Source organism: Chaetodon auriga, chromosome 10 (genome assembly GCF_051107435.1).
Source record: "Chaetodon auriga isolate fChaAug3 chromosome 10, fChaAug3.hap1, whole genome shotgun sequence".
NCBI classification, from domain to species: domain Eukaryota; kingdom Metazoa; phylum Chordata; class Actinopteri; order Chaetodontiformes; family Chaetodontidae; genus Chaetodon; species Chaetodon auriga.
The window spans coordinates 25,417,371-25,441,215 of NC_135083.1; the positions used below are offsets into that span (position 1 = coordinate 25,417,371).

The window sequence follows — 23,845 nt, forward strand, 5'->3', positions numbered from 1 at the left end:
ACAAAAAATTCTGACATGCTAGTCTTTACTTCAGGGTGTTGTGGGGCATCCCAGACGCCACACAACAGTTCGTTTAGCATGATACACTACCAGAGTACAGACATCCAATTGTTGCTCAGGATCGGCCACAGGTAATTTGTCAGCCACGACAAAATCCTGTCAAAATCGGGCAAAAATTGTGTAGTCTGACCCGGGCATAATCAAAAGACGACATTTCTCTGTTTCACAGTCCAATTTTATTAAGATGTTGACAGATCACAATATAAATTATACAATATTCTCTCCAGCAGTGGTTTTCAAACATTGTATGCCAAAATCTCAAAGAACACCTTTATTCATGTCTGTACAAAAGTCTCAATAACACTTTATCTTTATCATTACTGTCATCACACTGTAAACTCTTATTTTTATTAATTATTGCCAAATAAAATGTGACAAACAGCTATATCATTCATGAAATATTTATTAACAAAACAAGTCAAGAATTAATCGTAAAATTACATCAAAGCAGGAATCTCAATCTCAAAACAGTTCAGATCCAATCCTGTTCACAACCACAAAAAGAGAGATAACTCAAATCCTGGCTCTTTCCTTACCTGCCCCAATCCATCTTCAGAAAGGTGTGGGGGATGAGAGCAAACAAGCACATCTGATGAGTTATACTGGCACTTCAACCCCTTATATGAAATGAAATCTACCAGCCTGCCAAATGTATTTCTGTCACACTACATTGGTGTTATGTATGTGAAAGCAGTGCTATATGGTCACAGTATATACATTATATGGCTATTTTAAAGCACACTCCATCAAAAGCACAACAGGTTAAAGTCTACTCTAGTCTCATTTGTATTCATTAGTGCAGACTTACACCACCTCATCAGCATGGAAGGACATTCAAAGTGGACTCTAAATGGAGCCTATTGACTGAATCTATTGATCTTCCAGTTTATGAGTTTCCTGAGTTCAGCTGATCACTTCTACATGATTAACTATTCCAGCAATTAGCAAGACTGGGTGCAACAAGACTTAGCTTGGTACTAATTATCCAGTGAGAAGTAGTGTCAACAAATACCACAAAATCAACAAACCAGTATGATGCTTTCATCTATCTGCATTGCACCAAGTCATCTGATACAAGAAGAAGGTAGACAGAGGCAGACAAAGGAGCGGTGGAATAACTCCTTCTGCTTTCCCTTGCTGAACAGACACAGTAATCAAGATGGCGCCGGTGGGTATGGCAGCTATCTTGCCTGCTCCATTAAGATTAACTATCACCTAAGCAGGGTCAACAACAAAGAACATGACATCCCACAGGAGAAGCCACTGAGGGAAACGACGGGGCGTCAGGCTGAGGCCCGGGCATATCATCCACCCTTGCCCAGTATTCTATTAGCCTATTTCCAGTCTCTAGAGAAGAAGCCAGATGACCTCAGGGCGGAGTTGAAGTAACATACAGACATAAGGGACTGTAACATCTTCCGCCATATGATAACATGGCTGACCCTTTAGTACTAGACCATGTCATTCAGTTAGCGGATTCCCTGTGGTTCACTCCATGGACAGAATGGGTGATTCTGGAAAGCCATGGGAGAAAATTGTGTCTTTTACAAGCCCCTGTTTGCTCAACTTGCAGTTCCTGACTATCAAATCCTCTTCACCCTCTCTCTAAGAATATACATGTGTGTGCCTGGGTGTGTCTGTGCATGCTCTTGAATACATCTTGCATTTTCTTTTTCTTTCTACCATGAGCTGTTGAATTCAGTGAGTCTACTTTTGTGTCCGTATTAAGTAAAAATGCAAATTAATACTTTGATGGAATATGGTTGCTTTCCCCCGCAGTCATCGTTATATACATGTTCAGCATTCAAATGTAAGCTGCGTGCATTGATCATAATTAGAATGTGGTCCATGTGTAGTCCAATTCCCCCACAGATCTCCAGGTTTTAATTTCTCGACGTACTGATAATCCCAGGTTGGTTGTGTGAAAACAGACACAACAGGGTGTCTTTACATCCAGACTCTGTTTTCATGGTTAACTTAAAGAAAATATCTACTAAGACATAGTTTGCAATTCGCTTTATTTCTGCGAGTGAGATGTAAAGATCAGTATCAATCGCATGTACACAGCACAGGCATGATCCTACATACTTCAGACCTTGTTAGCTACATTGTTTGTTAGCATGATCAGAGGGTGATAATAAAAAAATAAGCTGAGAGATGGAACCTAGTAATAAAACGTTTGCTTGAGTGGTTAGCTAGTTTCACTGATTGTCAGATTTTTCAGCCTACACAGTAATGTGGAATGCCAGCCAAAGATGCATTTATAAAACAGTGCCTTATCCACTTCTTTCTGATACTTTATGATAATGGTATATCACAGCCAATGATGGTTTACAGTACATGTTGCAAGTGAATGATACTGAGGGTGCTAGAAGTAGCCACAACCATTCATCAGGGTTATGCGTAAAACTGCAGTTTCAGGCAATGAGAGCAAACACACAAAAGAGGGCATCATACTCTGTGGTGGTTGAGCCGTTTGCTTGGGTACATTGAGTTGATATTTTCTTACATTCACGATTGGTCATTAATAATTGTACAGTGTATTTTCACATGCATGACAAATCAGCACAGAGAGAGATTGATACACAGAAATATGATCACAGCTGACAGCTAGAGAATATCTCCCATGATACCATAGCTGTCCTGTACATATGAGCATGCACACACACACACACACACACACACATACTCGTATTTGTCCCTTTTTGGGGCCCCACGTTTTTTACCAAATTGTGGGGCCCACCCCTTCCAATGGTCCCAGACCTCTGTAAAAAATCAGGCAAGCTTAAAAAAAAATAACAAAATTTTCAGTCACTTTAGATTAGCCATATTCAAAAGTTTTTTTTCTATGCTAGTTTTTTTGGTCACTTATGGGACACATTTCTAGCATTTATTACTTGTGGGATCCACTTCCACACACACACAGATATGTCAAGTCTTTCTACCTTAGCAGGAACCAAAAATTAGATGGAGATATCAGTTATTTCTATAGTTTTTTATTAACAAAAAAACTGCAAGGCTGCATCAGAGGTTTACATCCTGCATCTCCTCTTCTCATATTCGGTAGACAGCGCAGTGATAATCAAAAAACAATCAACTGGTAAACATGAATCAACTGCTGATTATTACAGTGAGCTTTGATAACAGGAAAGCAGTCCAACGGCTCCTTGTGTTGATAAGAACACAACATAATAACATAATAGCATAATAAGTAGGGCTATCTCAAATATAATAGCACCTCCTTCTACAAGCCTACCTTTTACCTTACCGTAAAGTGAAACACTTTTACTCTAATTTTCTTCGCAGAGAAGTAATTCGATTTTTAACAAAGTACTTCACTGCCCTCCAGTCTCGACTCTTCAGGGCTTGAGGTTCTGCAGTGATACAGCGCTGACAGTCCTCCTTTGCTGGGACTTGGTTCATCAGAATGAATTTCTTCAAATGGCGCTCTACTGCAGCACATTCTTCTGTTGTCCAGGTTCTTTTAACAACAGTTTGTTTATCTAAATGGGCATAAAAAGGACAAGTCACAGAGTTGTAAGAACTTCAACTTGTAACTACAACTGAAAAAATCAGATTGATTCCACTGGTCATCCAATGAAGTACTGACTTGGTTGAGACCATAGAGGACTGTCCCACAGTCAGGAAAAATACAGTTTTACCAACAATTAACTAAATACCTCTTTTATGCACAACCCCCTAGGTGCCACATAACTAAAATCTATTTAAGGCCGGGTGATGGAGGGCTTTTAGATTGCATATCAATGGCTTAATCAAGCCCAGATTTGGAATATTATCCACCCCACTATGTGTTAATAAATGTTCAAAATGCAGAGTATTGTTCATCCATATGCAGACCAAAAAGGCTTCAGTTTTTGTTTTACTCCTACATGGGTTACAACAGAACAAATTCTTTTTTTCGAACTTCTGATGTCCCCTTTATCAACATCCCCTTTATTAACATGGATCATCCACTTTATATCATCTTTAATGATGAAAGGAACAACGGTGGTGGACGGCTCCTCTATTTATATATGTTAGACCTGAGTATATTTTTCTATCCTTTTTCTGTGTAGTTACCTATATGTTTATTGTACACATCTACAGTGTATTTGTTCATTATAAATGAATAATAATAAATGTCTCTAAATGAGACTCATGGTTGCCCAAGTGCCATTTGTAATGCATGTTAATCTTTTTTTATTGATAACACTTTTAGACTAATCTTTGTGATCAGCAAATGAAATACTGTAAAACACCTACTTTTCAGAGAAAAAACGCCTGGAGTTATGATTAAAAATGGCTGTAACTTTATAGGGAAAGATCAGTTAAGAATATTTTTTTATGGGAAGACCAAAACATCAATGGAATAAAAAAAAAGCTAAAACACAATTAAAATTTAATATTTTTAAAAAAGGAGACCTATAATAAACTCTCAAACTATTGACGTGACTCGTCTATGTCTATACTTCTTATTGAAGTAAAATTTAGTGGATTCAGCACCTGCACCTCTGATTGCAACAGATAGTTATGGGCCAACTTGTTCTGGTAGGAGTTAGCTTTTTCACTATTCTCCATCTATCTAACTTACTACACTAGGCATTGAAGTTGCATATTAAATGTCACACAGTCAAATAACCTGTAGTGTTCTTAACGTACGTCTCTTTTTTGAAAACCTCCCACTCTGGCTTTCTGTGGAGGTCCTCTCTTGTAGGGATGCGGTGCTGGCCTCGTCTTCTGATTCCTGAGCTTCTGGTATACTAGCATCTGGTCAGAGAAAAAAGTTTAAACAGAAAAACAAGACAGCTATAGAGTAAAATATGAATATGAAGTAGCTCTTGGTAAGCTGGCTGCATTTTTGTTTGTCATGCATACCTCATTTTGTCATTGCAACAACTATAAAATTGTAATAATAGGAAATAAAGATTTTATATAATTTGTCCATGGTGCCTGCGTCTTTAACAGATAAATGGGCAGAATTTGTCCATTAACCTGCCCGATTCTTCTTAGCTCACCTCTAGTTTTTGCAGAGGAAACATTTGCAGGTGTTTGGAGTTCATTATCTGATTAGGTTGTGCCACCATGGCATTCCAATATTGAACCTTTTCACAATATTCTAATTTTTTGAGACACTGAATTTTGGGTTCTTATCTGTAAGCCACAATAATCAAAATTTCAAGAAATACAGACTTGAAATACTTCACTTTATGTGTAATGAGTCTAGATAATATATGGGTTTCACTTTCTGAATTGCGTGAAAGAAAATATTGAACTTTATCACAATATAATATAATATTTTATTTTATCTAGATGTGATAGATGTGAGTTCATCTTATTTATTTTATCTTATTTTATTATCTTTTCTTTTTCACACGGGGGTTGCAATGCAAATTTCATTGACATGGCCATGCTCAATGACAATAAAAAAGCAATCTTGAATCTTGAGCAATCTATTCTAATTTTTTAAGATGTGCAAGTAATGGCTTCCAAGTCCAACCTACGCACAGCTTTGAACTGGAGTAGGAGGAACTGAGTACCAACCTTGTGTACGATGTGCCTGTTCAGATTGAGATTTCACCCAAAAGATATTGACGGGGTGCTCAAGAGAATATAAGCAGATGCCTTTTTGGAGCTCAACTATAACTGACACTTGAGGTAAAAAGCAATCAACTGAGCATTTTTAAGAGTAGATATCTTGGCAACCCAATCAATGACAGGCTTATTTTGAAGAGAGGCAATAAGCTGTTCTTCTAGAGTTTCTGGGCCAGTCAAAAGTATTCTGATCTTTTCATGGATGCTTTGTGGAACCTTTACCAACCCTTTAACAACCCAGTGTGGTTTGGAGCAACAAGTGCTAAACTGAAACCCTTGAACCAGATTGTGAGGACTATGAACAAGATAATCAGGCAGGGACAGAAACGTCTCTGCAGCCTTCACAAGAGACTTACAGGAAGACCTCAAAAATTGCAGTAGGAAACACATGCCTAACACCCACTAGGCCTCCCATGTCCTCTGTGCATCTATATACAGTAGTTACTTGTCACTCAGACTAAAAGGGTTTCTTCCCTCCACCCTTAAGCCCGCCTGCTAACAACACAATAACCTTTGCACCTACTTTTGCAACATTATTGCCAAGAGGGCTGTTGTAGAAACATGCATTTTATTCAAAATGTATGAATGAAGAGTTATTTCAGATATCCTTTAAGAATTTTACACACACAACATATTCCATAGATGACCCTAGTCATAATTGGACTGTGTTTGTTGATTTTGTTTTGTCTGTAAACTGTATGAATCAAGTTACTCATGTTTCTCAGAAACAAATTTAAGAAGCTTACCTCTCTTTTTAGCAAACTTCCTCCTCTGGTTTTTGGCAAAGGGGCTTTCTTGTGATGATGTGGTGATGGTCTCGTTGTCTGACCCCTGACCTTCTGCCATACTTGCATCTGAAAAAATTAAATAGTTTAAATAAATAAACAAGACAGTACTAGCATTCAGGAAGCTGACTGCATTTGATCCTTTTCTTTCTGATAATTTTGTACATAATGTGAATCTATCTAAGGTGACAGAGAAAGTTGTGCATACTGTTCTAATTTGACAGAGAATAAATCATAGCAGATACAATTTTTCAAAATTTGTGAGTCTATAAAGTCACCAAATATTTGAAAGCTCTAAATGTTGTGTGATATCATCACTTTTCCCTATTCCCAAATGTGCAATCCCAATAATTGACATTACGTAGGGGAACCTGCTGTCATTGTATAGCCAAAGATTTAGACCCAAATATTCCAATCCAATGACTGATAATTCATAACCAGTGTCAAAAATGCTTCAAACATACCTTCGATGTCCTCTTGTGAACAAGCTTCAATTTCAACAGTCTCTGAAATGTGAATTGACAAAATACTGTATGAATGTGCTGGACAGCTGAATGTGTGGTGACCTACCTCTGACAATCAAGAGTACAACAAGGGGAACATAAACAGCTAGACTGACTAAATAGTTAAACTTAAATTGTGCTGTTATGGTCAAATTCCAACCAACACAAGCTTACCCTGTTCAAAACTCTTTCCATTAAAATATATGTAAATATATAAAAATATATATGACTAAGTACCGTTTGGATCAATGTGAATTTCATCCAGACTCTTTCCTTTGTATTTTCCTAGCTTTCCCTGCTCCAATGCCAGGAGGACTTTGCTTATTTTAGCTAGCTGGAGGGTCCCCTCTGGAAGGCGGTAGTGTTTTCTGTGTACATCTATGTTATGCCCAAGGAAATCTGCCAGCTGGTCAAGTTCTGTGTTCTTCAGATTTAGAACAGTAGAGAGCGTTGCGATGTGTTTCCTGAGTTTTGTTGAGGTCAGAGCTTTGGGATTTTTGATACCACTGCATTCATGCACTAACTGTCTTATGCAGTCAGAACCCCTGAGGTGATGGACAGAATGAGGCAATGCAAACAAGAATCCATTTTCAGTCAGTACCCCACATTCTTCTCGCTTCTCAACCAGAGTATCAAGAGATTCCTTCATGAGTGGAGTGAGGAGAACAGGAACTTTCCTTCCTCTCTTTCCAACAATGGTTATCCGGACAAAATGTCTGCAAAGCTTTTGCTCAAGTTCTGTCAGGGCCAAGTTAACGTCTTCATGCGTTTCTGATAGGTCTCTTGACAAGTACACAGACAAGGGCATTTTGGATACCTCTCCTTCTCTGCGGCGGTTGAAGAGGATAACTTGTGCCAGGGTCACTTTAGCCAGGTCTTTCCAGTTTGAGGGGGAAGCCTCTTCTTTCAGGGCATCTAAGTGTTGCTGTTGTTTTTCAGACAGCTGGGAATTAAGACTTTGGACATCCTGCGTGAATGGCAAGAGTTGAGGGGAATTCCACTTAGACTGGTCGAGCTGAATCAGTGCTTGGCTTGCAATGTCAAATTTCCAGCTTTCTTGGTACAGCTGTGCAAATTCCTCAGCATCTTGGACTGTTTCTTTATCTCTATTCTTCAATCCTTCAGACTTCTTGAACATGGCCAAAGCAAGCAAGCTGTGTCCAACTTTGCGAGCCAGTGATGGACATTTATATTTGCCTGTTTCATCACTGAATCCTGCTAAGCATCTTGCAGCAGTGACAACATGAGAATACTTTTCAGGTTTTATAAGTTCTTTTATAGTGTCCACTGGTGCGACTTTTTTTGCTGCCAGCATCAGCCTGCCAAGTTCCCTCAGCTTCTGTCGAATGTACTGGTGTTGGCTGATTACCCTTTCGTTCTTCTTGAATAGTCTGTAGCCGTACTCCAGAAGGTAGCGGTCTTTCTTTACAGCTATTGCAATCTTGTCTTGATTCATATCATTCAAGAACTTCCAGTATGCATCACTAAATCCAGGAGGAGCTGGTTCAGCAAAAGCACACAGTGCCTGGATCCTTGTTTTACCTGGTTTAGATGTCTTGTCCTGAGGCTTGAATTTGCAAACCTGAAAATGTCGCCACATGACTCTTTTTGTAAACAGTCCGTAGCAGTACACACAATGTTGAAATTTTTGTCCCTCAGTCTTTTTCGTTGGCTGCTTGAATGGTATCAGCTTTCCTTTCTGGCTCTCCAAAACGTCAGTGTTATGTTCAAAATTTCCTTTGTTTCTGATTAAATCTAAGTGCAGTCGTCTTTCTTTTGAGTTTTTTGGAAAACTGAATGCTTTTGAAACGTCTATTTCATCACTGTGCCTACGTAACAAATGTCTTGACATTTTTTGAACCACTTTTTTACAATAAAAGCAGTGATGCTTCTTGTTATACCGTCTTGAACCATCCTCCTTCTTCATAACTGGATTGACGAAGACAGATGCATGGTTTTCAAGATCATGCTCATCAGTACATGTTTGCCCCACCGTCTCTTCATTCATACAAGTGCTTTGAGCAGAACCATCGTTTGTTTCAAAGCTGCTTTGACTGGAAGACTCAAATTGACTCAGATTGGAACACTCAAATCGACTTTGACAGGAGGACTCAACCTGGCTCTGCCTGGAGGACTCGAACTGACTCTGACTGGAAGACTCAAATTGACTCTGCCTGGAGGACTTGGACTGGCTCTGCCTGGAGGACTTGGACTGGCTCTGACTGGAGGACTTGGACTGGCTCTGCCTGGAGGACTTGGACTGGCTCTGACTGGAGGACTTGGACTGACTCTGCCTGGAGGACTTGGACTGGCTCTGCCTGGAGGACTTGGACTGGCTCTGACTGGAGGACTTGGACTGGCTCTGCCTGGAGGACTTGGACTGGCTCTGACTGGAGGACTTGGACTGACTCTGCCTGGAGGACTTGGACTGGCTCTGACTGGAGGACTTGGACTGACTCTGCCTGGAGGACTCAGCCTGGCTCTGACTGGAGGACTCGAACTGGCTCTGGCTGGAGGACTTGAACCCGTCCTTACTGGAAGACTTGCATATTTTTGGAATAGTAGATACTTTGTTCGCATTTTTATTCGCCATGGGTATTTCCAAGCTGCAGTCACTGTCTGTGCTCTCTTCCATGGGACCTGGAATATACTCCTCTCCACTATCTACACTTGAGGCATCTGATCCTACAAGAATCCCTTGCATCTTGAGAAGAAAAAGAAAACCTAAATTAATAACTCAACCTCCTCCCTCCCTTATACTAAATAACATTAGTAACTTAAAAAATTGAATACAAATACCTTCAAACATTAAACTTACAAGATCAACAGACAGGCTCATTGATGATAGTGATGATGACTGAATCATCTATATGCATGTCTAGAACTTCAGTAAGGGAACTGTGTTTTAAGTTTGGGAGGCATGACCCTCAAAGTGATTACCCAGAAAAAGTAGTTAGAAGACTTACCGGACGGAGGCAGCTTCTTCTTGGCCTTTGTGAAGCCATCTCAGACTTAGACCAAGTAGATGGATCCTCTGCACTGTCATCACTTGAATCATAGAGGGCATCAGAATAATCTGGTGCTTTTTTCATCTGTGAAAAGAGTGTGTGGTCATCCTTTTTTACAAACCATCAAAATGAATAACAGTTGACAGATTTAGAGGGGAAAGGTCTGTCACTTAATTATTGGCATTTAAAGTGCAAGAGTCATACCTGAATGGTTTTTGTCATTCTCAGCTTTGGAACAACCTCAATGTCTGACTGCTCATTGGAATTATCCTTTATGGAATCCTCATAATCGGTTTCTTCCACAATACTCTCATCTGAATCACTGAGAGGTTGACACAAATCTTCTAATTTATGCATCTACAAAGAGAGTTGTTAGGTGAAGGTTATCTCTTTTTGTTTAGTTGTACTAATCTATATGTTAGAAGAAAATACTTTAGTTATGTGACAAAAATGGAGTAAATATATCCCAATTTGTTTGTCAAATGTTGAGGTAAAATTAAATAGGCCCACCCTTTGCAGAAATGTACAAAAAATGTTTTAGAAAATATGAATGAAAGCAAGAACAATATTTACAACTAAAATGGCAGCACCCACAAAAAAACAACACCAAACTCACCAACTAGAGCAAAAGACATGTAATCATGACTATCTGACCAGTGATATGTATGTCTGACAGAGTAGTTAGTAAAAGAGGTATTCAGTTTAGAAGGTGTTAACCTTTAAGAGATAATACAGAGCAATAACAGACAGGCTTTCAGGATGATAACAGTCTCCACTCACCCTTTGTAAAGCCATCTCAGACTTGGACTGAGCTGAAGGGCCGTCTGTACAGTCATCACTGTCGTAGAGGGCATCAGAAAAATCTGGAACTTCTTTCATCTGCAGAGAGTGTTATGTTATGGCGTAGTTATACATTTCAGTTTACATTTATCAAAATCAATTACAGAGAACAGATTACAGAGGTAAATGTCTGATCAATAAATTATTGGTATTTTAAGTGTCAGGGGCATACCCGAATGCTTTTCATCCTTCTCAAATTTGGAAGACCTTCATCACAGCGTGGAGCCAATGGCTGGTCATTTAAACAATCCTCATCGGTTCCATCAGTGTCAGAATAATCCACCAGGGATGATCCTCTGATACCAAATTCCTAAACATTGTTGAAGACAAAATAATCAGATAGGTTGAGCATACCATCTCATATAAACACTGTGGTGCAGTTACCACAAGCAGACTGTACATGTTACACTTTAGCTTAATGGAGATCACAGTGCTAGGCTGTTAGCATCAGTGCTTGTGATAAGCAGTTATTTATAATGAGGCTCAGGTAAGTCACATGAAAGCACACATGCTGTTTGAATTGGAAGGTGTGGATTGGGCTCCTTTTAACAAGTTGAAAAAGTACAGTGGCACAGTCCTTTAATACAACAGCCCATCAGTATCATCACTGTCGTAGAGGGCATTAACTGTTTTTGAGGAGTCTCATAAACTTACAACATCAGAAGAGACGCTGAACAGTTCTTTTTCTAAAAAATTTTCTTCATCATGCAGCAGTTAAAGTGTGTAAAATATTCATTCATTCATCTTCTATACCCGCGTATCCCTTTCGGGGTTGCGGGGGGCTGGAGCCTATCCCAGCTAGCAATGGGCGAGAGGCGGGGTACACCCTGAACCGGTCGCCAGCCGATCGCAGGGCAACATAGACAGACACACAGACAGACAACCATTCACACTCACACCTATGGACAATTTAGAGTCACCAATTAACCTAATGAGCATGTTTTTGGCATGCACGGGAAGAACATGCAAACTTCACACAGAAAGTGCTGCTGCGCCACCGTGCCGCCCCAGGGTGTAAAATAAGTACAGGAAATACTTATGGTTACTTTGGAAGTGAAAGGTGTCACCCATTGAGAAAAAAAAACACAGAAAGGGGGATCCACACAATGGGCCCCATGAGGGTCAGTCTTAGAAGTCTCCCTACCTTAACATCTAAAAAGAGGCCTAAAAAGGTATCTCACTATAGAATATTTCCTTCATCATGCAGCAGCTCAGAAAGTGCATTATTGTTATTGTAAATGCTTTAGTTTGGATGCTGAGAAGTGTTGTCCTGTATGTTAACAATCACTTATAGAGGGGTCCATACGGAGGGCCCCATAAGGACATGAACTGAAACTTGGTGTGTGTGAAACCAGTTAGCTTAATGGAGATCAAATAGAAACTAGTCTATCAATTTATTAGTGCACTCTGTAAAGAACTCAACCACATTCATTCGTTCCATTACCTTTGGTCCATCATCAGTTTTCTCATCATCAGCATCGACCTTGGAGGACAGATTAACAGGAGGCACAGCCATCTCTTCTTCTGCTGCTGGAGCCTGCTTGGAGGTCACCTGGTGTTTAGACATAAAACCAGAAGACAGTGAGCTCTGACAGGAATCATGAGTCTAGAAATACTTACAGGTCACCAAGATATAATAATCTAGGGCCCCATGAGGGTCAGTCTTAGAAGTCTCCCTACCTTAACATCTAAAAACAGGCCTAAAAAGGTATCTTAGTATAAAATATTTCCTTCATCATGCAGCAGCTCAGAAGGTGCATTATTGTTATTGTAAATACTTAAGTTTGGATGCTGAGAAGTGTTGTCCTGTATGTTAACAATCACTTATAGAGGGGTCCATACGGAGGGCCCCATAAGGACATGAATTGAAACTTGGTGTGTGTGTGTGGAAGAGAAAAGTTGAAAAACCCTTTTGTAGGAAGAGTACCTAACAGGGCCCCATTAAGACATGATCTGAACCTTGTGTGTGTGAAACCAGTTAGCTTAGCGGAGATCAAATAGAAACTAGTCTATCAATTTATTAGTGCACTCTGTAAAGAACTCAACCACATTCATTCGTTCCATTACCTTTGGTCCATCATCAGTTTTCTCATCATCAGCATCAACCTTGGAGGACAGATTAACAGGAGGCACAGCCATCTCTTCTTCTGCTGCTGGAGCCTGCTTGGAGGTCACCTGGTGTTTAGACATAAAACCAGAAGACAGTGAGCTCTGACAGGAATCATGAGTCTAGAAATACTTACAGGTCACCAAGATATAATAATCTAGGGCCCCATGAGGGCCAGTCTTAGAAGTCTCCCTACCTTAACATCTAAAAACAGGCCTAAAAAGGTATCTTAGTATAAAATATTTCCTTCATCATGCAGCAGCTCAGAAAGTGCATTATTGTTATTGTAAATACTTTAGTTTGGATGCTGAGAAGTGTTGTCCTGTATGTTAACAATCACTTATAGAGGGGTCCATACGGAGGGCCCCATAAGGACATGAACTGAAACTTGGTGTGTGTGTGTGGAAGAGAAAAGTTGAAAAACCCTTTTGTAGGAAGAGTACCTAACAGGGCCCCATTAAGACATGATCTGAACCTTGTGTGTGTGAAACCAGTTAGCTTAGTGGAGATCAAATAGAAACTAGTCTATCAATTTATTAGTGCACTCTGTAAAGAACTCAACCACATTCATTCGTTCCATTACCTTTGGTCCATCATCAGTTTTCTCATCATCAGCATCAACCTTGGAGGACAGATTAACAGGAGGCACAGCCATCTCTTCTTCTGCTGCTGGAGCCTGCTTGGAGGTCACCTGGTGTTTAGACATAAAACCAGAAGACAGTGAGCTCTGACAGGAATCATGAGTCTAGAAATACTTACAGGTCACCAAGATATAATAATCTAGGGCCCCACGAGGGCCAGTCTTAGAAGTCTCCCTACCTTAACATCTAAAAAGAGGCCTAAAAAGGTATCTGAGTATAAAATATTTCCTTCATCATGCAGCAGCTCAGAAAGTGCATTATTGTTATTGTAAATGCTTTAGTTTGGATGCTGAGAAGTGTTGTCCTGTATGTTAACAATCACTTATAGAGGGGTCCATACGGAGGGCCCCATAAGGACATGAACTGAAACTTGGTGTGTGTGTGTGGAAGAGAAAAGTTGAAAAACCCTTTTGTAGGAAGAGTACCTAACAGGGCCCCATTAAGACATGATCTGAACCTTGTGTGTGTGAAACCAGTTAGCTTAGTGGAGATCAAATAGAAACTAGTCTATCAATTTATTAGTGCACTCTGTAAAGAACTCAACCACATTCATTCGTTCCATTACCTTTGGTCCATCACCAGTTTTCTCATCATCAGCATCAACCTTGGAGGACAGATTAACAGGAGGCACAGCCATCTCTTCTTCTGCTGCTGGAGCCTGCTTGGAGGTCACCTGGTGTTTAGACATAAAACCAGAAGACAGTGAGCTCTGACAGGAATCATGAGTCTAGAAATACTTACAGGTCACAAAAGTTTGCTCACATAAAATCTGCATTTGAAATAGCATGTTACTACTCTACTACTATGTTCAATTCAATATTCAATTCAATATTCCTCAATTCAATATTCCTTTATTTGTCCCACGAGGGGAAATTCCATGTTTAACTACTCTCCATGTCCTCAAAGACACCTGACTTAATTATGCATTTATATGTAATAATAATGACATAGAAGATTGGAATATTTTTAAGTTTGTAAAGCAGATTTCTTTTGCACCAACACACCCCGTTTTAAGTGATGGTTTCAACCTTATGTAGACAGCTTCATTAATTAGAATGAAAGTGTGAATGAAAGGAACTTTCATTATTTTTCACTATTTTTTTTTTTTGTTAGAAAAATATACTTTGAACACTGGTCTTACTATGACTCACAGATTCTCATTTAAAAGACATAAAGTTGTGTGAAGTGAAACTAACATCTTTAAAAATCATGTAGTGTAACCAATGCATGATCTAAAAAGCTCACCTTTTGACGCCATGGCCATTTTGAATCACCGTAGTTATACTCCAGTTCAGTCCCTACTTCGATGTTCTTCACAGCAAACAGACACAAATGGGGCCTGTTGTTCACTATTACTTTTTTCATGACACAGTTTGGAGATCGGTGGTTGTCATTGACTAATCTTCCAAGGGAGCCGTCTTCCTTGGATGCATCAATACTAAAAATAAACAAAAACAATACATCAAATAAATATAAACTTTATAAAATATATCTTCACAGTTTTGTTCGAAGAGCCACTTGAGAATTAAAGTACATTAGGTGTAATATACTACTCATTTGTTCATCAAATATTTAAACACGTTTCAGGTCTAAACAAGAATCCCCTAATTGCTACTAAAAATACATCTCATATAGGCCTACTTACCACCACTGGCGTTTCTGCCAATCAAACTCGTACAGAAATGTGCTCTGTGTCTCTGAGTACTTCCTTGATCGGCATTCCTCTGCTGACAGGAATGCACCCCTGTACTCCAACACAAAAGAACCTTGCACCACTGGTTCTGTAGCAAACACTCCTCTTCCTATAATGACACAGAATTAAATAAACTTAAATAAAAGTCACACCAAGTTGCAACATAAATGTGACATGACTTCTTAAAAATGTGATAACCACATGACCTACAAGCCTGTATTCTGGTTCTCCGTTTGTGTTCTATGCCTTAACTTAAAATGTTACTTCTGAATACGCAAAACAGTCGCAAAGTATTCAGACCTTTCACATTTTCGTTACAGTCTTCTATTGGTCCATCACTTACCTTAACAGTACTTGAATGTGCTGGACACTTTACATACAGCAGAAATAAAATAAATAACTTTACATTTTCTATATTTGATTATACCAGTGTGTACCTGAAACTTCTCTTATGGAAATCAGACTCATTTATACACGCCTATACCTAAACACATTGGATTTAAACAAGACAGACGATTGAAGCCAGTTATTTCTATAAGATATCTTCTGAAAAATAACCTAAATCTTTCTTCATTCCGAATGAAGAATGTTAATGATGAATAGTATCTAAAAATGTGCTGCTGTAATTTGCAGCTACCAAAAGGACTTGAGGTCATACCTTTGATATTATTGATGAATCTCTCTGCAAATGATGGCTTGTCTCCACCTGACAGAATATGTGAGATTGCATCTTCAACAGGCTTTATTCGGGCCTTCCTTTTGGACGTCATTGCTCTGTGAAAATATTTTTATAGCATTTAACAGCTGTGCAGCATGAGAAAACAGATTGCTCATTAACTAATTCTGTAATTTAAAGAACTGTAACTTAGCACATAATTATTACTGCAATGAAGTTAGTTTTAAGTTGGATATTCGAGAGACATTCGCTCCTTTGCTCTAACATTTCAGGCGCACCCGTATTGCAGGCTTTACAGTGAACACACGGAGCAGAGCAGACGGCTACAGCGTGTACTGTACTGTGTCTACAGTTACTGAGCTAAAATGCTGATATTTACCAATTCAAAATAATTTTTAAAAATTAGAGATTTAAGAGGAAAAAAAAACAAAAAACAAAAAAACGGGGTGTACCTCATGCAGCCAGTGGAGTACTATCATCCCACAGTGATTTTGAGTCCATTGGTCACATGACCTGGGAGCTATTGAGCTAAAATGCTAATATTTACATATAAAAAATTAATAAAAATTATAAACAGATGTTAAATGTACAAAGAAAAGGTGTATCTCGTGCAGCCAGTGGAGTACTATCATCCCACACTGATTTTGAGTCAATTGGTCACATGACCTGGGAGCTATTGAGCTAAAATGCTAATATTTACATAGCCTATAAAAAATTAATAGAAATTATAAACAGGTGTAAAACGTAAGTAAATATTAGCACTGGCTCACACAGATCATTAACCCCTGACTAATAACATCAGTTAGCTTAACGCTTTCTCAACACGAGTTACATTTGGGGGTGTAACCCGGACCCCAGAAAGCTTACCTGACCTTTCCCTGACCAGGCCTGAGCCTCGGACCACCGTTAGCTTACCTGACAAGGCCCGGGCCTCGGACCACGGGTAGCGACCCTGGCCCGTGCCTACCGCGAGGCATATAACGTAGACCGAACAGTTAAGTTTGTTTTACAATGATTTATCTGGCCGTATGTGACATTTTTGACTACTATAACATGACGTTACGTGTGATCGTACACCCCCTTAAAGCCTGCGTTGAACACTGTTAGCACTGAGTTGTAAGTCACCTGGACGTTCGGTCTTAGCAAAACAGTTTCTACCGTATATCAGCTTCCATAAAGTAAGTACGAGATTTCCGTTGAAAGCGGCAACAACACATTTATCAAATACCTTATCAGACATCTGTAAACGTAACACAGCACGTTAAAACTCCTCACTTCTTCTATCCCAGTTGTCTCTTCGTCTCCTAGCTCGGTCGTTTTATGAATATTCGCCGGGTTAATTAGCCATGTGTACAACCGGATATGCGTCATCGACCGGATGATACGTCCTGCTCAAAGCGCTAGCGTCTCCAAAGCTAATGGTTAGCAGCTAACTAGCAAACAAGTTAATTTAAAGGTAAAATAAAAATTAGCAATTTTAGCAGCTAATATGAGCATCAAATGGCGCAGTTTATAGTAATAGGAATGTTGTAATTGTAATTGAATGTTGTGTTTCTTGTAGTCCCACAAAACTCTTTATAGTCAAAAAATGTTAATTAAAAATAAAACAAAACTGAAAATAAACTTACCTTAATATAAACTTACCTTAATAATTTGAGGTACTATTCAGTTGTTACAGCATCGAGGTATTGTCGTTCCAGCATTAGCTCTCAAACAAATCCCGTAAAATCCCGCGAGACTATGACGCTTAATGTTCAAGGCGTCTCATTGGCTAATATCACACACACTTCAGGAAGTGTGTGTGGGGCTGCAGTGGCATCAAATAACCTCTAGGGGACCAGTGAGCACACACACTTCAAACACAGATTTCCAGTTTTTGTCACCTTGTGGGCCAAGTGAGAAAAACGCATGAGGAGCATCAGGGAAGGCTCCTGAGCCACTTTAAAGCACTAAAACGGTCTGGGGCCCAGCAAAATGGCCCCACAAGAATTCATGGCCCCATACCGTTGGTGGGCTACAGGTGGTATGGCCCCACCAAGTAATAAATACGAGAGCACACACACACACACACACACACACACACACACACACGCTTCATACATTATGAACACAGCCCATCCTCCTCAGCTGTTTTCCCTCGGCCAAAAACCAGTTCTGCTGGTGCGTGACTGCAGCAGTGGGATATTGTGTTACTCTGTGGGTGCTGGTGTGTGAGAATGAGTATGGGGTGGCAGGATTTAGCCCCATAAGCTTTTCAGTGTTAGGGGTATCTGGGGTATCCATGGCAAGCAACTTCCCCGAACCTAAGCCCCTCTTCCTGGGTATACGGCTGCCACACCTGTCCCCACTGACATATGCAATATCACTTTCCTGGCTCACATACAGACTAAGGACCGAGTGGGATGGTATGTGAATTGTGTGTGTTGAGGTTAAACTGTGTAACATTGACAGTAAATATGTACAATATATATTTAACATTTGAGTTATCCATTTTTTGCCAGAGGGAGAGCTCTTTATGGCACCCGCGTAAGTAGCTTTTTTGGCAATGCTGAAACTATCCTGCAAACAAAATCTCACTATCCCCTCTCTTTCAGCCAGCAAACAACACAATTCTGCATTACAGCCAACATCTGGTTGGGACTGGGAAAATCTCATGTATGCCCCTTCTTGCTGTCCATTATCACTTATAACACCAAGTTGAGACGAGCAAGATGTTAGTGACAAGATCCAGACAGGATAAGTTTGTGTTTTCCAAAAATCTCTATCTGAAGTCAAACAAAGCTGCATTTAACTCAAGCATCTGGCTTAGATTGGACCATGGCCTAATAAATTTCTGTTAAGTTTCAAAGTGCCAGTTAAATTATTCCAGAGCTCAAAGTAACAACAACCCTGATTAAAAAAAATAAAAGGGACTCTGTGTAAAACATGAATAAAAACAGAATGCCATCAATTGTTAATGAACTTTGTTCACCAATAGTAGTATAGTAACATGATTTGTACAACCTTGTGTTCACAAAGTGGTGAACCTCTCTCCATCCTCGTTTGTGAATGACTGAGTCTTTCGAGGATGCCCCCTTTCACACCCAATCATGATACTATCACCTGATACCAGTGAACCTGTTTACCTGTGGAATGATCCAAACAGGTGTTGTTGGAGCATCCTACAACTTTCCCAGTCTTTAGTTGCTTCTGTCCCAACTTGTTTGAAATGTGTTGCTGCGTCAAATTCAGAACAAGCAGATATTTACAGAAATTAATGGGTGAAGTTGACAAGATGAGAGATTCAATTCAATTCAATATTGTCTTTGTATTGTTATCAATTGATGTCAAAAAGCACTGGCAAATTATCATATTCTGTTTAATGCATTTTGGAGTTGTAGGTAGACGTTTTTTGGTTGACTAATGAAATAGACTCACTCCAATTAGGGTCTCAGCAATTCATTACAATTGCTGGTAAATGTGATGACACTATGTCCTACCTCTATCTGTCCATATCTTTATAGTGTGCACACAATTATCTCGTGCTAGCACTGCTACAATTAGCACCTACCACATCCAAATGGTGACAGAAATCCTCAACCTTGTTTATATCTCTCTTCAGGCAACAAGCAGCTCATTTTGTCATTTTCTTATTTCATTTCCACTGCCACCATGAAGTATTATTGATGACAAAGCAGACAACCAGAATAGGGTACAACTGAATATTTACTTTGGTGTCTCAATGGAACATGCATCACATATTGACTCCCATGTTAGTCACATATCACTAGTGTGCACTGCACACTATGCATTGTACATGTCAGATATATCACAACACTCATGATCAAAGGCAAACTCCATGTACAAAGAGAAGGCTGGCAATAACAATGAAGTCTGTGTGGACATCACACCTGCGAGACACATCAGTTCAGCGAGGTAACTGTCATGCACAGGTAGAGGTAGGCAGTGTGTCCAGGCCTTAGTCTGTGGACACAATTTCTGTTGCCTGTGGAGAATATAAGGGAAATTAAGAGTCAATAGGAGTATTTGTAGTTATTAGAAAATAAATGTAATTTCAACATTCAGTCCTAAACCCTCAGTACCACATCCACCTCTGAATGTTGCTTTCGGTTGGACCGTCCATCATATGTGACAGACAATACTTTATTGTACAGTTTGCCTTGTACTCATTCCTACTGACAGGACTGATCAACTCATGGTCCATCTGCCACTCAGATATGTATTTGGACAGCCTCTGTCTTTTTACGGGTGGACTTGAGATGGAGGTATTGGCTGACATTTTTTAAAAAATCACATTTCAGTCTGCATTAACAGGGCAATGATGACGGTGAGTGACGAGCAACTGCGTTGGCATTGATTTGGTGTTCAGTAATGTTCAGTAAGGAGCAGTGTTGCATATTATTTTTTAATACAGGATAATCCTGTATTATAGGAGATGGCTAGGAAACATGTTTTGACTGACTGGTTGATAGCTGGGCTACTCACAGTGCATGTTAGTGTTTTAAGTGCTTGTATTGGTCAAACAAATTGTCTTTGTACTGATTTCAATTGAGTATATGTCAAAAAAGGTTAGCAAGTTTTCACATCCTGTTTTATTTATGTTTTATTCAGCAGCCAAACTCACAGTTTAGGTCTTGTCATCTACATATTATACTGTTTATTTTGCAGACATCTTAGTGCTACCTGACTAATCAAGTACTGGCTGATTCCTGTGTAGCTTCACTGAGGTTGTAGCTCGAACTAATCAACTGAAAATACAGGTTAACAATAATATCTGTATTGTTTGATTTTTCATATTGACAATAAAATTTACAGTCACATAGTGGATCATCATCATCAAGATTTACCTGTCCATACTAATACCTGAAGCAAGAATTTTCAGATTTATCCAGCCTGGATGTTTTTTAAATGCAGCTGGCTTATTGTACACTGAAGGCCAATAGAGGTTCCTTCAGAGCCAATGTAAAGGATCAAGACCTCTGCATAGAAAATAATTTGTTATGATTGGGTAGATCAAAGTGTACTTTTTTTGTAGGACCCAAGTGGCAGACAAAAGGCACCAAAACGAAAAGAGAGATTCAAAACACAACGGTTTATTTTACAGAACGAAAACAGTGCCAGGATAACCACAAATTTGCAATCTAATGAATAAATACAAAATCTGCCCAAAAACAAAGTCAACTACACCGTGGCAAGTGGGTAGGAACAAAACACACACTTAACGCTGGGAAATAAATGAGAGTAACAACAGGCACAAAAACACGAGACAATGAATAAACAAAGACACACTCAACAGTGGCTAGGAAACAACAGGATCTAGGATGCAACGAGACAAGGAATGGCTGGAAAGTTTTAGCGAGAGCTCAAAACAATCTGGCAGTGAGACAGAGCCACCATCAGGTGCGCTGCCTGCCTTCTGCACAGCCAGGCCACACCTCCACTGGGGAAAACAGAGGGACAGAAATACAAAAACCCCTAACAGAAACACCCACAAAACACAATGTCAAAAGGCATAGTTTAACAAATTTTCTGTCATATTCTACAGGTGATGTATAGAAAGACAGTACACAGGCATTTTATGTTGTGGGAAGGAACACGCAGTGGTGTAGTGCAGGGTATTTGCAGGCATACAGCATATACCCACTTATTTTTCAGTCTGCATTGCGTATACCCACTTACAAATGCCCTCTGATGAGCACCATTTAGTAGCGTACTGCAATTATTTTTTCCTAGGATGGCAAAGGCATGACCCACCGTACTCTGCCTCTGATTCTATTCGTCGTTGTTGTCTTCATTGGTACGCTGGGTAAAAATATCAGGGTTAGCCATTAAGTGGCAGAGTAGGGCTGGTCATACGCTGCCAATGCCACCTGAGGAAAATAAATGGCGCCTGTGGTCTACCTGCTTGTCCTGTTGGATAAGAAAGTCAATAGTTAAATTAATGACGGAACAAAGGAAATGAAGGAAACATGAAGTGAACAACTTGAACAACACGTGAGGCATGTGCAATTCCAATATTGAGCACACTCCCTGTCAAATACTCTTTGCCCCAGTGCATTATGGGAAGGAAAAACATCCAGAGAGAAAGGCGATTGGAAGATATTACATAGAGTGTGGCTATTAGCAGTGATTGCCAAGGGGTTCTTTGACTACAATTAAAAATGCAAACATAGTTAACAAGCGAGCAGAGAAATCTAAGCAGTTACCGAAACGTATAATTTAGATAATTAAAATAGATAGCTAAATGCAATGAATTAGCAGTTCAAAGAGGTGAAATTACTGCATAAAGTAACAGATAATGAGTAATGAGTAAAGTAACAGATAAACAGTGGAAATAGTTAGCTAAAAGTGACAGATAAACAATTAAATAGTGGCAGTTCTAGTCCATTTAAACCACAAGCCAGCTGTTGTTTTAGATGAGCCAGTTAAATTAACTCTGGAAAGAGCTTATTTTAATACTGGACTGGTTCAGATACTTAATGTATAAAGTAGGATAATGTGTCACTTTAACAAAGTTAACAAAGTCCAATTTATTGTATCATGCTATTGTGGTTTTATACAACAGACCACAATATTTTATCTGTAAACTTTTAGATGTGCATCTCAGAGATACATGACTTAGAAAAGCTAAATGGTAAAATTATTCACAGATTTGAAAAGCCTGAGAGACCCAGCAAGGACAGTGGATGAGATGGGAAGGAGTTGAGAGGAGAAGATTCTCGTGGAGAGAGTTGTGGAAGATGGAGGCACCTCAGATCAGCTTCATCTTGTAGGCCACTTACAATGTCCTGCTATCTCCCAGAAACCTCAAGCTTTGATATGGTGAAGACCCAAAGTGCCCTCTTTGCCCTTGTCCAGCAGGCCTCAAGCACATTTTGGTTGGCTGCAAGACTAGTCTGGCACAAGGTCGTTATACCTGGCGACACAACCAGGTGCTCAGATGCCTGGCCGCTACCATGGAAACCAGACAGACATCCATCAATGCCCTACCTCCTGCCTCACCGTATCACCTTACCTGCAGAAAGTTTGTCTGTGACAGTGCAAGGCAAGCCAGGGCCCATCCAGTAAGTTCAGAACGTGGCTACCTAGGGGAGGCACGAGATTGGACCTTGTTGGTTGACCAAGACAAGAAGTTACATTTTCCAACAGAGATCGCCAACACAAATCTTAGGCCAGATCTTGTACTTTGGTCCCCCACGCTTCACAGAGTGCACATCATTGAGCTTACTGTGCCCTGCGAGGATGCAGTGGAGGAGGCTTATGAAAGGAAGCCCCTCAAATATACTGAATTAGCAGCTTACTCTTGACAGTGTGGTTGGAAAGCAAAGGTTCATCCAGTTGAGATCGGCTCCAGAGGCTTTGTCGGAAGATCAACCATCAGCTTGCTTAGGGCCATGGGAATCTGTGGCCAAGCCCAGCATCAAGCCATCGAAGCCCTGTCCAGTGCTGCTGAGCAGGCAAGTCGGTGGCTTTAGATAAAAAGGCTAGACCCCAATTGGACCACCAGGTGACCCTGGTGCCAGCAGGAAGAGATGGTGGTAAGGCAGAGGGGGAGCTCTCTAGAGGTGTTGTGGGCCTATCATCGGAACACCAGTGAAGGAAGGTGCCCACCTGATGACCCCAATGATGCCTAGATGCACCTTAGCCCCCAAGGACATCTCCTTTTTCCCCATCAGAATACAGGATCATCCCCAACTTGTCTCATTAGGTGTAGATAAGGGATTGCATCATCTAGTCCTATGCAGAACTGATTATGTTTAAATTAAAAGTATCAATGCAGTAGCTCAGAGGGTGTAGTAGAGCGGGTCATCCAGTGATCACAGGGTTGCCGGTTCCACATGTTGAAGTGGGCAAGACACTGAGCCTGTTTACACCTGGGGCATATTAAGAAGTACGTTTCAACAAAACCTAAAACTCCAGTCATCGATAAGGGGTATCAT

At 40.0% G+C, this 23,845-nt stretch overlaps 2 protein-coding genes across 3 annotated transcripts; both read right to left on the reverse strand.

Moving 5' to 3' along the window:
* Positions 1-3,046: 3,046 nt before the first annotated feature.
* Positions 3,047-12,959, reverse strand: LOC143327388 (uncharacterized). 2 transcript variants are annotated; one of them, XM_076741690.1, is made up of 10 exons: positions 12,856-12,959; positions 12,233-12,340; positions 10,961-11,098; positions 10,729-10,827; positions 10,153-10,305; positions 9,907-10,032; positions 6,902-6,943; positions 6,399-6,506; positions 4,720-4,827; positions 3,047-3,563 (listed from the first exon to the last, which is right to left on the reverse strand). In XM_076741690.1, exons 1-10 carry the CDS (start codon positions 12,925-12,927, stop codon positions 3,510-3,512), a joined length of 1,008 nt encoding a protein of 335 aa, XP_076597805.1. In that variant the 5' UTR covers positions 12,928-12,959; the 3' UTR covers positions 3,047-3,509. The 2 variants fall into 2 exon arrangements, with proteins under 2 accessions (XP_076597805.1, XP_076597807.1); XM_076741692.1 differs by lacking the exon at positions 12,233-12,340 and having other exon boundaries at positions 12,856-12,934.
* A 456-nt stretch (positions 12,960-13,415) lies between these two features.
* LOC143327454 (histone-lysine N-methyltransferase set-1-like) lies at positions 13,416-17,451 on the reverse strand. Its single transcript, XM_076741798.1, has 6 exons — positions 17,134-17,451; positions 15,888-16,003; positions 15,182-15,338; positions 14,782-14,974; positions 14,102-14,209; positions 13,416-13,586 (listed from the first exon to the last, which is right to left on the reverse strand). Exons 1-6 carry the CDS (start codon positions 17,274-17,276, stop codon positions 13,416-13,418), a joined length of 888 nt encoding a protein of 295 aa, XP_076597913.1. The 5' UTR covers positions 17,277-17,451.
* Positions 17,452-23,845: the final 6,394 nt, after the last annotated feature.